Source organism: Mus musculus, chromosome 9 (genome assembly GCF_000001635.26).
Source record: "Mus musculus strain C57BL/6J chromosome 9, GRCm38.p6 C57BL/6J".
Taxonomy (NCBI): domain Eukaryota; kingdom Metazoa; phylum Chordata; class Mammalia; order Rodentia; family Muridae; genus Mus; species Mus musculus.
This window is the reverse complement of record NC_000075.6, coordinates 116,153,667-116,169,035: the sequence shown is the minus strand read 5'-3', so window position 1 is coordinate 116,169,035 and position 15,369 is coordinate 116,153,667. Positions and strand designations below refer to the sequence as shown.

Sequence of the window (15,369 nt, the reverse complement as noted above, 5' to 3'; positions counted from 1 at the left end):
CCGCCTGGTGTTCACAGCTTGTCCTTCCTCCCACAGGAGCGTGTCACCTCACCTCCGACAGGACAAGAGAGTGATTGGTCACCGTATTTCTGGGTGGGGTTTGCTGAGGGGTTTAGGAAGCTGCAGGAATGCCTGGGCTTATCCTGAGTGCAGTTAGGAAGAAGGGTGACATTACTTATTTAATCATAGAAAGAGACCTAGAAGATAATTCTTATAATTCTCTATCTCATAAATAGGTGGAGGCTATGTGTGTGTGTGTGTGTGTGTGTGTGAGTGTGTGTGAGTGAGTGTGTGTGAGTGTGTATGAGTGTGTGTGAGTGAGTGAGTGTGTGAGAGTGTGTGTGTGAGTGTGTGTGTGTGTGTGTGTGTGTGTGTGTGTAAGTGGGTCTTCATAGAGAAGCTGAAGGGTTAAAGACACGTCATATTTGAGAGTGGAGGAAACTTCACCCTTCAGATGTCTGCAGTGGGTCACCCCTGGTTGGTTTATGTGCTTTGTATGATCTGCTATGGATTTATTGCATTTTGTATTTCTCCTTATGCATATTCACTGTACATATTACTCTCTGCTAAAGGGATGTTTTTCATGGAAATGTGCATTGTGTCTCTTGATGGTCTTCGTGCCACAGAAAATCAAGACAGGAACAGGGAGTGTTTTGCCCGTGGGTGATCTACAGTTCCCAGCCTGACAGTGATATCACGGTCATGAGAACCAGGGTAGCCTAGGCATTGGTATTGCTAGCAATTCAGCTGCATCACGTTCAATACAATACAATAAACATGTGTTTATTGTAAAACTGCACAATGTATTGTATAGTGCAGTGAAGTCTATTGTAAAATTCAAATTCCAAGCATACAGGACCATCACATAGGTCTGGGGCTCAGACAACTGCTGGTGGTTTAAAGCAGAATAGATTTGACCTGACTTTATGAAGATGAAAAATTTTACCTTTGAGGTCCAGCTAATTTGAAAGCCTGTACCTGGGGAGGACTCTGTTTTACATTGAAGCCTGGTGGATCCGGACTCATTCTGGACCAGGTCTTTCTCTTTCCCCTTTTCCTCCTGTGTCAGTAGCCCTTGAAGCCCAGGCTGTCCTCAAACTCACTATGTAGCTAAGGTTAACCTTGAACTCCTGATCATCCTGCCTCTACCTTTCCAGCACTGAGATTGCAGTTATGTGACACTACGCCTGGTTTATATGGTTTGGGGATAGAACCCAGGGCTCTGTGTACTCTGAACAAGCATTCTACCAACTAAGTGAGAATCTAGATGCCCACTGTAGAACAACTACCCCCTTGGCTGCAGTTGACCCAGTCTCTGGCTTCCTGCCTAAGTTTTGAAGGGGGACCTGGCATCTGAGGGCTGAGGCTGTAAACCGTCAAAAGGAATTAGCTGTAGGGCAAGAGCCTGTGATCCATGGTGAGATAGTATTCGGGGGGAAGTCAGGCATCTAGGCCCTCCCTCTCTTTATCTGATGAAATATTTTCTTCCAAATACTTTCAGCATTGCGACTAAAATATGAGCTTGGTATATGAGCATGTCCTGGGCTTTCAAGGGCATCCTACTCAGGCATGCCTGTGGGGTGGGGACACGCTTCAGATTTCTAATCCTTGTTCTGCTCCCTTCATGACCATGTTTTGGGTAGCTGGATTGCCAGAACTTTCTGCCCTAAACCCACATCTTCTATCGGCAAGCATGCTTGGGCCATCTTGCAAAGGCCTTCCTAGCCTCTAGTTGGACACCTTACACTCTAGTGGTTCTCAAGCTGTTTGCTGTGACCCCTCGGGATCGAGATTCAGATACCCTGCATATCCGATATTAAACGATTTCAGCATTAGGAAGGCTGGGGACCACTGCTTTAGAGGGTATACAGTATGAGAGCGGAGGAAGGGAGAGGAGGGGAGGGAAGAAGGAGGGGTGAAAAGAGGAAAGAGAACTCTTTAGAAGATGCAATTCTCCATTTCAGTGTCTTGCTTTTAAATTTTTATTTTTATTAATGTGTACATATATACATCTGCATCATAGTATTTCTATGTGGAATGCATTTGCCTGTGGGAGCCAGGAGAGGGTGTCAGATGCCCTGAAGCTGGCTGTGGGTGCTGAGATCCATGGGCATAGCCTGTGCTCTAACTTCTGAACCCTGTCTTCATTTCCTCATGATGAAACAGGCCACAGAGAGGTAGACAAGAATGTCAACCAGGGCTCCCATTTCCCGGGGAAGGTTCTTGAGCATGGAAGGACTTCTGCAGTTCAACCAGGCCTTCCGAATACTGAGGGTTTTGTATTTGTCAACCAAGGCACAAGGGTTCATTTAGCCCAGCATCGCATTGGTTTGGTTTGTGACTTGTACCTGTTTTGGCCCATGGCATTCTCTTCCTGGGCCTTCCAGTGTTTGGGTGGGCTAGGCATGAGCCACATTCCTCTGCAGAATTGGGCAAAGGTTGCATCTGCTGACTGCATCCTGTTTTCCCTGGAGCAGAGAGCATGCCCATTAATGAAAGCCAGGACCCTGGCCATCTTCTAGGGTGAGGAAAACCCCGGTTGGTACAGTGGCAGTTTTGTTGAGGGAATGAGAGCTCCGTCCGCTGAGCTTGCTCGGAGGCAGCAGCTTCCAGAGTTTCCAAAGCCTTGGTTTCATTTCCTCTGCATAGCGAGATGATTAGCACAGGGTGAATGCATTTCTCTGGTGCCATGAATATTTCATTGGAGCAATCCATGGCTTCTCAAGTGTTCTTTTAAAATGGGAATTTTAGGACAGTTTAGGGAAGTTAAACCCTTTCCTCAGCTCTAAGGCACAGGACTAGTAAAAGTATGCTCTTTGGAGAACTGCAGGTTTGGCTGAACACACAGTTTTTTGCCGGAAAATAAGGGCTGGTGCATCTTTCCAACCTATGCCACAGTGGCTCTTCATCTGGTAAAGCTCTACGCTGTTTTAAAAGATGGATTTACTTTGAGGTGGATCACTCACTGATGTCTGGGGATGATCACTTACATCCCCCAAGCTTTGTAAGCCTCTTCCACACAGAGAGATGCTGGCTGTTGTTTCTGGGCACCTGGTAGTAGAGGGATCTGGGATCTTTTTGGACACAGTTAACCATGGCAGGAGCTCTTGATGAGTGAGATCATCTCATGGCCTGGGCATGTTGAGCCCCTACTGTGTGTTAGGGAATACTCGAGACACCTCTCTCAAAGTGGGTTTTCTCATCCTAGTGTCTTAGGTCTCTGTGGCTGTGATAAACACCGTGACCATAGGAGCTGCTGAAGGAAAACACCTGTATGTCACAGCTCATGACTGAGGGAAGTCGGGGCAGAAACTCAAGGCTTTTAGGGGCCTGGAATCAGGAGCCGATGCAGAAGCTATGGAGCAGTGCTGCTTATTGGCTTGCTCCTCATGGCTTGCTCAGCCTCATTTCTGATAGCACCCAGAATCACCAGCCCAGGGTCGACAAGGCTCACAGTGAGCCGAACCCTGCCACATCAAGGACATGCACCATAGGCTTGCCACAGGGCACGATGGTGAGGGCATTTTCTCAACCGAGGCCACTTTTTCCAAAAGACTCTAGTTTGTGTCCGGTTGACATAAGAACTAGGCAGCACATGTGTTAAGTCTTTTAAAGGATTTGGTTTGGGGATCTAAACCTACAGTTCTTAGATGTGCTGAGTCTAGATTGTCTTAGTCAATATAAGGGGAGACTCTAGGAGTTAAGAGAAATAATGGTATATGCGATATGCTTCTGCTGCAACAGCATTTCAAGTATATTTTCCTGTTTAATTTCCCTAGTGAACTAAAATCAGACCTGATCCATGTACGTTGTACATCATGCCTGATGAACAGTGGCCTCAAGGTGAAAATGTAGTGGCCTGCAAATCATGAATTCTCAGCTGAATGGTGGAGGAGTTACACCCAGGGACATTGGGTAGCTTTAGTGAGACAGGTGCCATATTGGGAAGACCTGGAGAAGTTCAAGTCTGCAGCCTGTAGTCGAGGATACATAAGGTGGATCGTGGTGTGGAAGATTTGCGATGAAGCATTTGGAAGTTAACTTCCAAGACCTCCCTAGTAGAAGCACAGCTCCTGGTCTTGCGCCGTGGCTAATGAGTATCATCAATGCAAACAGTATTTAAGAAGCCCTGCAAGGCCCTTTGCTTTCCTACTGAACGTTTTCCTAAGCCTGGGGGCAAACCAGAATACTTATATGGCACCACCTAGAATGAATTATGAAGACAGTTTTAAAAATGGGGTTGAAGACATGGCTCCAAGATTGCTCTTCCAGAGCACCCGAGCTCAGTTCCCAGTACATACTTCCAAGAGCTGACAATCGACTGTAACTGCAGCTCTAGGGAAATCTCACACCCTTCCTTGGCTTCCACAGGTTCTGCATCCCCAGGTACATACCCAGGCAAACACACATACCTAAACATAAATAAAAGTGAAAATAAACTTGGAAAAAAATAAACGATAAATTTTGATTAGGTCTTAGAGGAAAGATGGAAGATTCTTTTTTTTTTCTAACAACAGAAGGTATTACAAGATCATTGGAAAGGATGATTTAAAAGCATGCAAAAAAAAAAAAAGGAAAAATATTCAGAGAAGTTTGTCAAGCTACAAGTAGACACAACAGTTTGTTTTTCTATAAGGGTTTTTATTTGTGGCATTTATAATTTTTATAGTACCGTGCTGATAATTCTAAGTAAGCATTCGCTCTCATAGCCAAGTTCCTGTTCTTAATCATGCATTAGTTTCTCAACAGAGTGCCTCTAAAATGTCTAAACATCACCTTCCTCAAGACCTAAAGCTGTGCCTAATGGTAGGGTTCACTCTCTGGCGTAGGAGATAGAGTTAAGAATGCCTTCTCCTCCTTCCCCCTAGCTGTAAACAGAGACTGAAGTCTGCACTGTGGCGTCACTAGAGTCACTAAACAGAAACCTTCCCTTACTCCCCTCCTTCAGGCTCAGCTAAAAACCGTTCATCAGTTGCCTCCCTGTGCCAATGAGGAAGGACCTTGATCTTAAATGAAAGGTACCTCAGAACAGACCCTTATTTTAAGATCAGAGAAACAGACAGCAGTGGGGACTCAGGCACCAGGCACAGGAAGGCGTTTGGGGACCGGCTTGAATGTTGGCTCAGCGGGGCTTGTTTTTATTTGTGATGAGACTTGGACTAGAAGAGATTTTTTGCTTTGTTGCTTTCTCTCTCTCTCTCTCTCTCTCTCTCTCTCTCTCTCTCTCTCTCTTTCTGTGTGTGTGTGTGTGTGTGTGTATGCATGGATGCAGGTGCCCAGGGATCAGGTTCCCAGGGAGCTGTGTTTACAGGTAATTGTGATCCACCCAACCATGGTGCTGGGGATCAAACTCAGGTCCTCTGCAAGAACGATACGCTCTTAATTACTAAGCCATCTCTCTTTTCTATATGGCTTCTGGGAATACAAACTCAGGTTCTCCTGTTGTGTTCCTTCCCCGCTGAGCTACCTCCCTGGCCCTCTGAAACATGTAATTCTTTATGCTAATAGAGAAAATTACCAAGGTTGACTCAGAAACCATGTATTAAATCCCAAACTAATCTGAATAGAAAACAACCCAAATCCTCAAAGGTCGGACCCACAGTTTCCCTGGGATTTTTAACTCACTATTACTAAAGAAAAATTAAGAATGTATCGCCATGGTCACTCTGAGAATTCCCTGCTGCAGGCGTGTGAGTGATAGACTGTGGTCATAGTAGGTTTGCCTCAGCCAGAAGTCATGCCTGGCTCAGGGCAGCCGCACTTGGTTTGGTGGTGAGGCCATTTTTCTTCGGTCACTGACAGTGTTTGGTTCTGATCCTCCCTTGAATGGGTGAGATGTTCAGGAAGGGTTTTCCCAAGGTAGAGAAATCAAGAAGGACTTCAGTCTACTCAAAGATGACGCGCCGCAAGGACTGTCTGTGTGCCTTGGGGGAGGAAAGCAAGCCTGTGGGTATAATTAGTGTCCTGCTGCCTTCCAGAGATTGCACCACCACTTTCCTTAAAATACTCTTAGAGGCGACAGACATTGCCAGGGTCTGGCAGCTTCTAGACTTCTCTTAAGGCAGGGGAGGAGCTGCTGAGACCTGTAATTGTATTTCTGTTTAGTTTACAGACTCTTGTTAGACATAGGGTAGAAATATTTTGGGGTGTGAGTGTGTGTGTATGTGTGTGTAAATCTGTATGTAGGTGCACATATACTTGTGTGCAAAGGTAGGGACATCTTGGTTTCCATTCTGCAGACATCATTTACCTCGTGTGTTTGAGGCAGGGTCTCTCACTATCCTGGTTGGCCAGGTGCCCACCAGTCTCTACCATCTGTGCATCATGAATGCATACCACCTAATGGCTTCTGGGGGTAGAGAGGATCCATTTTCTTCAAGGGTGTGGCTCTTGGTAGTTCACTCACAGCCCAGTGGATGCTCTACACCCCAAAGTATATAAAAAAATGTTAAGAAGAGAACATGTAGTTGGGGGATGAAGAGGAGGGGCAGCTATAGGAGGAGCTAAGGAAATGCGATCAAAATACATTGTCAGCAAATTAATAACAATAGTGATTTGGTAAAGGAAAGAAACAAAGAATGAACAAAAAAGACCAAGAGAAGAATGCACCCACAATGCACCCCGCATGTTCAGCGTTTTACATGGTGCTGAGACACAACTCGGGTCCTCATGATTTCTAGACAAGCCCCTAGCCACACAGCCATCTCTCATCTCCAAGGGTAGGGATGGCTCTCAGTGTTTCTCTTGTGACACATATATCCTATTCACATTTTAGTCTCTGGAACCACTATACTCGGAGGAAACGGTCATTTGATATCATTCCCTTCACAAAATATGTAAAAGGAAAAATCAAACCACAGCATTTGACTGACAGTCTGGAACCTCTCAGGTTATGTGGCTCTGAACTGAATGCAGCAACCCTCTCGACCCGTGCTGGGCACTTGTATTTTTATCATGACCATTGTTAGGAAGACTTCTGTGGTTGTTGTCCACATGGCCGTTCTCAATACCATCTCCTTCCCTTTGGTGAGCAAGGGGCCATGTAGGCTTTAATCCACACTGGTCCCTTTGTACCTTGGCATCTCTTAAATCGCCCTCCACACTCAGGGCTGAGTGTGTGCACACCTAACACGTTCACAAATTAATGGTAGTTGTTTGGGGAGTTAGTTCTCAAATTTTCAATATTGCTGCCTGTTAAATGATTCATTTATTTACATAATTTACACGGTAAATATATTTTTTTCTTCTTTAAACATCCATTTGTTTATTTTGCTTACATGTAGAAGAGGAGAACATGGGATGGCAAACGTGCGGAGGCAGGAGTGTAATTCATTCCAGAGAGTTCTCTGTTTCCATTGTGTGGGCCCCTGAGACCAAAATCAGGGCCTTATGCTTGGATGGCAAGCACTTCAGCCACTGAAGCCCCTCCTTGGCCTATCCCCTATCTTTTCCCAATTTTGTTACCTTTTTTTTGAGAAGCTTAATTTGCCAAAGCTCAGGAAGAACTCCCTAGATGTTGCCCAGCTCTCTGGACATTGACTTTAACCTTCCCCGAGTGGACCAGACCACTGCTCGCTGGCCTCTGTACTTTACCCAATCCTAAGGCAGCTTTAAACCCTGCCTATTTCCATGCTCCAGCATTCTCAGTTCCTGTCTGTGATAAACACATTAAGTAATGTTGTCACCATAAATAGTTCTCAGGACTAAGTTTCTGACCTTTCCAATAATTTTTTTCTCATTTAAAAAAAAAAAAAACCTTTGCCATCAGAACTGTATATGATAAAAGAAAGAAGAATGAAAAAAATGCCCACTGCCTGTTTCATGCTGCTTCCTGTTGTATCAAATCTCAACAGCGTCATCAGGCTGACCTGCAATCCTTGGGGTGTTTACAGCAGAGCCCTGTTGGGTGAACTGCAGAGCTGCTTGGTGTTAGCTTTACTCTTCAGTTAAGCAACCACAGCACCAACTTTCTCTCGAAGACTCTCCAGGCTTCTCCGTGGTCACCCTTGACTTTAATCAGTCTGTACATATTTCTGTCGGTTGAATTTCCCTTGGCTCGGTCTTCTGTGGGTTTTCGCCCTGAGACCTTGAGGACCACATAGCTTTCCTTCCCCATTGAGGTCAGAGTCCTCTGTGTGCCTCATCCACACACTAGACAATGCCTCGCAGATCCATTTCATGAGAACATGCCTAGGTCAGACGGAGTCTCCTCTCTTTTTCTGCTATTGCATATGTCATGCCCTGACTCCTAATTAGTTAATCAATTAATTATTAATGATTTATTTTGGGTGTGTGTTTATGGTTTCTGTTAGGATATACATTTGTGTGTATACTCATGGGATGTGTGGAAGTGGGGACTGGGTGTGTCTATGGTACACGGTAAGGGTTACCATAGACACACCCACCCACCTGCCATTGGTCACCTTTTAAAACTGGTAAAAACATTTCTCTCCCAAGATTTTAATGATGATGTTAGTGAGGGTGCTTGTGGTCATTACATAACCAGTTATACCGTTCAGGGTGTTGCTAGGCATTGTCACAAACTTAAGAGTATCGATCGCCTCTCACCCACTTATTAATGGAAGGACTAGGATGTCTCTAGGGCACAGAAGAACTCCCAGTTTCTTCCTAAGGAGGATTGATTTTGTTATTTGACAGTTCTGTGATGCACATCACGTATTCTGACTGCTTCCTCTTCACAGTCTCTCTTATCTCCCCGCCAGAACCCCCATCCTTCCCCTACCCAGGCAGTACATGACTTTTGGGTTTATGACCCATTTTGATAAGCAGGGCCACACGTGTGACAGTTGAGTTGGCTGCATACACTTCCAGCTTCTTAACAGCTCAATGGTATCTTCTTGAATCACAGCTACAACTTTAACTCCCATCAACTAAGTCCATTGGTTTGGTCTCTGCTGATGTGCAATAACAACTTCCCACTTCCACCTCTTTTTTCCCTCTTGGCATACATATGCATGTATTGCATATATGTGTATATAGTTCCTCTGTGTGTGTGTGTGTGTCTGTGTAAGCATGTTGAGAACAGAGGTTAATGTTAAGTGTCTCTTTCTATTGTTCTGTATGTTGTTGTTGTTGTTGTTGTTGTTGTTGTTGTTGTTGACAGAACCTCTCGTTGAACCTGGAGCTCATCAACTCCATTAGACTTCCTGGTCAGCAAGTCCAGGATCCTTCTGTCTCTACCCACACAGCAATAGGACTGTATGTAAACACTGTTATGTCCAGCTTTTGTCTCTGGCTGTTGTGCATCCAAACTCATGTCCTCTTGGGTACATGGCAGACACTTTACAGAGCCATCTCTCATCCCCTGAGGCTCCTTGTATGTAAAGAACAACTGCCTAGGTATCCGATGTCTATGTGAGTCATGTTTTGTCGATCAAAACAGCACAGGACTTCTCTACTTATTTAGATATTCATCGTTTACAAGTTCTGGGAAGGGAGAGGAGAGATGATGTACAACCTCTGATACAAGGCTAGTGGTTCATCAGTGCTGTAGCAGGGTTTATCAGCAGGTGGGCCTGGGAAGCTTGGCCGAGTGTCATTGAGGGTGTCATTTCTAGTAAATCTTTCACTGTGGTTTCGCCAGGGTGTCTACTACTTGGCACTATGCTCGCTGAATGGAAGGGTCCTAAAGTTAGAAGGAAATGGACAGGTCAGAAGGCACAAGTGCACTGGCTGCAAGCAGAGCTTGGACCACATTCCCTGAGGGCTGTGCGTACTCTGTTGGAATAGCCAAGGACGAGGCAGGGCCACAATGTTAGTGAGCTTCGAATCTCTGTTGATTACTCTTCTCCCTGGTGGGACGAAATGCCCGAGGAAAGCAACTTAAGGAAGGCAGGCTTAGTTTGGCTCACAGTTTGGGCTCCTGTCAATGCTGGTGGTGAAGACATGGGCTCCGCCCCCTGCCCCCCCCCCCAGTAGTCAGAAAGCAGAGAGAAATACAAGCTGACATTTGCTTGACTTTGCCTTTTCCTTCAGTTTGAGGCCTCAGCTCATGAAATACCGCCTTTTACAGACAAGATGGGTCTTCTCTCTCCAGTGACATCTCTCTGGGAACACCCTCACAAACACACCCTGAGTTGCGTTTTCCTGACAATTCTAAATCCAACCCAGCTGACCGTCAAGTCGAATCACTCCAGTGCTGTGTCCTTCTCTGTTCCATAAATCTCGGAACACATTTAATGCCTTTCACTGTTAGAACAGATACGAAATGAATATTAAAACGAAATGAATCTTTAAAATGAACATTAAAACGAAATGATGCATTTTAAAAACAAAGTTGTTGTGCGGACTGGGAATCGAGCTCAGTAGTGGAACACCGGCCTAGCATCTGGGGGGCCTGGGCTTCAATTCCCAACACCACACGAACTTCCAGATGATTATCCCGCTTCTCCAGGCAGATGGGAAAGTAGCGCCAGGAAAATGGGGCAGAGAACCAACTTGAATTACTTTATTCTCAGCGAAGTAGGCAAAGACTGGCAGCCAGACTTGGAGGCTATGGTCAGACAAGTTTGAAGACAACCTATTGATTATACCCATCTCTAGTATTCTGTATCTAATCTTTTACAAGAATGCAAGACGTTGTTAATTGGAAAATGTGTTAATTTGCATTGCTATTTTAAATCTTGAAACAGCCCTCTGAGAGGGTATAACTCTCCATCCCATTTTACAGATGTGGAAATGGAAGCCCAGAAAGATGCATCCATCCACCTAAGCTGTAATAGGACCATCCATCCACTGAAACATTGTAATGTATTCTCGATTTGTCTTTTCGTATGTCTTTTGTTTGTAGTTATGATGTTCTTTCACCGCATATAATTAAGTCTAAGATAAAAACCTAAGGTCATAGGGCTGGAGAGATGGCTCGGTAGCTAAGAGTGCAGGCTGCTTTTACAGAGCATCTGAGTCCAGTTCCTCGCACCCACATAGGGCAGATTGTAATCACCAGTAACTCCTGCTCCAGAGGACCCAGCCCCCTCTTCTGGCCTCTGTGTGCACTGTACTGGTGTGTGCACAATCCCATTCTCAGACCTACACTTGTGCACATAATATAAACATGTTTATGCCCAGGTCTATTGTATTTTTCACACACTTGTAGCTAAATGGTGGATGCGGTGGACTGTTTTGCTTTTAAAGTTAGAATGCCAGGGACTGTCTTCTTTCAGGTCACACTTTTCTCAGGGTTTTGCCCCTCCATTCTCATCTTAGTGGGGCTCAGACTGTGCAGTCATGTTCTTTTCTTTGGCTTGTGGGACAGCCTCTCTTCCAGGCCTAGTGGGGTCTGCTCTGTGAGGTTGTATTGCGGTTGGCAGGAGACACACATTGGCACTTACAGAAGGCTGTGTGTGCCACACTGAGTGGTGTTGGGACAATCTTAGAACCCCGGCACTTGGCACATGGAGGAAAAGAGGGTTGAGAGTTCAAGTTCAAATTCCTGGCCAGCCTGAGTTACAGGAGCCCTGCCTCAAAATACCAAAATAAGTAAGTAAGTAAATGAAAATATGTAACAGTCTGCTAGTTGCTTTTTTTCTTTTTCTGTGATTCCCCACTTTCTCAGAGCTTCAGGGGCCCAGCATACCAGGGAACATAAATATCTCCAGCTCTTCACCTTGTAGACCCAGAAGGCAATTATTAACTCGGTCTGCTCTTGTAGCTGCTTAAACTTGAATCTCTGAATAAAGATATGAAGAATATAAAAAAGGTAGCTCAGAGGTATAACATGAGTGAGAGAGATACCTAGAGTATCATCACATTGCTTAGAGAGGAAACAAGATGGCATTGGAGAGGTAGAATGGCCTGTGTTCAGCTGTGCTATTTCCAAAGGACATGGGATAAAGAATGACCCAAGGGACTGCGAGGTGGCTCAGTGGTTAAGAGTGCTTGCTGCTCTTGGGGACATGTGTTCAGTTCCCAGCACTCATGTCCAGTGGCTCACAAACAGCAGTAACTCTAGCTCTAGAGGATCTCATGGCCTCTTCTGGCCTCCCTGAGTGCTTGCATGCATGTTATAATTAAATACATAAATAAAATTAATAAAAGAAATCTCTTAACAAAAAAGAGTAACCTTGTCTAGTAGACAGTGCGTGGCTTACCAGTTTATCGGGCTAATTGGCACTGCTGATTTTCTATGGATTGCTTTGCAGAAGTGTTATTTTTTTTTAAAAAGGGAGAAGTTGAGTCATGATATTTTATTTAGTTTTGGTCAAAAACATGAATTAAACAAGCTTTGGTGACAGTGGCTCCATTCTCTCGGTTTCCACCAGTCGTCAGCAGGGTGAGCTTCCTGCGGCTTGAGTGAGCTGGAGGGGCCTCAAGATCTTCCTTCCTGCTGGAGATTTTCCATTAAGGTCGAGCTTCGTCAAGCAATGACTAGATTAATGGGCTGGGCTTATGTTAGAATTGGCCAAGTTTTCCTCAAACTCTTAGGGATTTCATTGTTACTTACTTCCTTCTTAAAAAATGATTGCATATTTTTTAAATCTTCTGGGATAATCCTTTTTATATAATCCTTAAAAACTGTCATTTTTACATAACAATTTTTGTATTAAGGAAGAAGCCACTGTACAAACAACAACACCAATTTGAACATTTCAGAAAGGAGCCCTTCAATGGTTAAGGGGTTCAAAGTCAATACAAAGGCAAAGGGAGAAAGTTAAATCACAGGGAGGTGGTAACTTAAAATGTATCATGTTTATGTTATGACGGTGTAGCCTTGTGCTTCTTCAGAACAACAATTTTTGACCTGAGGAACCATTTTCTGTTGGATCATAGGAAGGTAGCAGTAGACTCCATGACCATCATGATGGGAACATAGCATCAGGCAGGTAGGCATGATTCTGGAGCAGTAGCTGAGAGCCTGTGTCTTCAGACAGCAACCATCAGGCAGAGAAATAGATAGATAGATAGATAGATAGATAGATAGATAGATAGATAGACAGACAGACAGACAGATGGAATCTGACTGACAATGGTGTAGAGATAATCTCTTGTGCACTTTGTAAAAGCACTCACCTGTTAATAAAAAGCTGATTGGCCAATGAGCTTAGGTAGGAAATTAGAATTTGGAACATCCAGCAGAAATGATAAGGGGGCGGGGTATGATAAGGTAGAGACAGACACGGGGATTGACCGCAGAACACTGATGGAGACAGCAGAAAAAAAGAATATCTGAGGACCAGGTAACCAGCCACATGGCAGAACTTAATACAGAATAATGGGATAGTTAACTCATGAGCTGGTTGGGGAAGAGACAAAGCTTATGGTCTAGCTATTTGAAAATATTTTGGAGTCTCAGAATTGTTATTCTGGGAGCAGGGGCTGGGAGACAAAACATGGGCATACAGAAACCACACAACAGCAGAATGGTGTGAGCTTTTGAAACTTTAGAGCCTACCCCCAACACAATGTCTCCAACAAGGCCACACCTCTTCATCCTTCCCGAACAATTCTACCAACTGGGAACCTAGCATTCTGTGCCTATGAGGACCATTCTCATTCTAGCTATCACACAGGGTCCCAAGTAGCACAGGCAGGCCTTGAACTCTTCATGTAGGCAAGGATGACCTTGAACAACTGTTTCTCCTGCCTCTGTCTCCTGCATGCTGGGATTGCTGGCATTATAATCTTGTCCCCATGACTGGTTTCCTGGACCCAGGGGATCAAACTCAAAGCTTTGTACATGGTAGGCAAGTACTCTATCAGTTGAACCATATCTCCAGACCTCAAGACACATTTTAGTTTTTAAAATTGTTTTATTTATTTATTTATTTATTTATTTATTTATTTATTTATGTGTGTGTGTAGCCGATGCATGTATGTGTATACATGCATGTGGAAGTCAAAGGACAAATGGAAAACTTTTGGAAGTCAGTTTTGTTCTTGTGGTGGTTTGAATATGCTTGGCCCAGGGAGTGGGCACTTAGGGGGTGTGGCCTTATTGGAGGGAGTGTGTCACTGGGTAGAGTAGGATTTGAGATCCTCCTCCTAGCTGCCTAGAAATCAGTCTTCTCTTAGTTGCCTTCGGAACATGCTGTAGAACTCTCAGCTTCTCAACTGACTGGCCTGCCTGGATGCTTCCATGCTTCCTGCCATGATGATAATGGACTGAACCTCAGAACTTGAAAGCCAGCCCCAATTAAATGTTGTCCTTTATAAGAGTTGCCTTGGTCATGGTATCTCTTTACAGCAATGGAAACTTAACTAAGACAGTTCTCTTCTTCTACCATGTGGATACAGCCTGGTGCTTGATCAAGCTGTCAGGCTTGATGACAACCATCTTGATCCTCTGAGCCATCTTGCTGGCCTAAGAGACATTTTAGAAGTTCATCTTTCTCCTGGATGGGAAGGGGCTCACAGGACTGAACCTCTATTGAGAAGCTAGAGACAGTTGGTGACTGCTGAGGGGGATAAAGTTGGCTTTCTTCCAGGGTGGGACCCTGGTAGGTTGCCCAGGCTACCGTACACAGTCCAACATATCCATGCTTCCAGACAAGACCAACTAGACATCTATATCAAGGCATCTAAACATCCATCCATTTCTATTGTCTGTCTGTATGTCTGTCTGTCTACCTATCTGAAAGAAGACATAAGGTGGAAAGGAGACAGGGAAGGACCTAAGAGGAGCTGGAGATGGGGAATGAGGAGTGGATTTGATTGAAACAAGACACATTCATGGAAACAAACAAACAGCGAAAACACTGAAAAGAGAAGTTCCACTTTGTCAGGAAATCCTCCAGTCCAATTTTTCAAATGAATTTCCTTTTGTCCTTTTGTCACCATGAGGCCTAGCTGAGAAGTTTCGCCCCTTCAAACGACCGTAACAAGCAACCAACAGAACTTATTCTGAAGAGTTTGCCCAGAGTTGTCTTTGAAGAGAGAACACAGTGAAAATGAAGGGCCCTGGAGTCATGTCTTTCTACTACCTGCCTCTTCCCCACAAACAGGATTAGAAGCTGAGTCACGTAGGAAGACACTTTGGGTTGGGCCTGACCACACCTGCATATAACTCTGGAGCTGCTGCTCCAATGCAGTGTGTTGTGCTCCAGACACTCAGGGAAGTGGGGTGCTTACAGGCAGCCTCTCACCGTCTGGCTAGGATGGACTTGTCTGTCAAGTTCACCACTCCGCTTAGACTGAGTCTCTCCCTCCCACCTGTGTTTTTTGTTTAATTTAAAAGGATTCGTTTATTTTATTTTATGTGTATGAGTGTTGTGTCTGTGTGCATGTATGTGTATCATGGGTATGCTTGGTGTTAAGGAGTTCAGAAGAAGGTGTTGGATCAGGTGGAACTGGGAGCTAGGACTAGAACTTGGGTCCTCTGCAAGAGCAGCTTTTAACGTTTAACTGCTGAGC

The 15,369-nt window shown here is 44.7% G+C and overlaps 1 protein-coding gene across 2 annotated transcripts in view; it reads left to right on the top strand.

The window, feature by feature from the left end:
- The window catches only part of Tgfbr2 (transforming growth factor, beta receptor II), an 87,669-nt gene that overhangs the window by 6,328 nt on the left and 65,972 nt on the right, over nt 1-15,369 (top strand). Inside the window, exon 2 of one of the 2 annotated variants that reach the window (NM_009371.3) lies at nt 10,691-10,765. The exons of the other annotated variant lie outside the window; for it this stretch is intronic. Coding sequence (NP_033397.3) covers nt 10,691-10,765 — 75 coding nt within the window. The remainder of the gene's footprint in view (nt 1-10,690; nt 10,766-15,369) is intronic. 2 annotated transcript variants of the gene reach the window in all.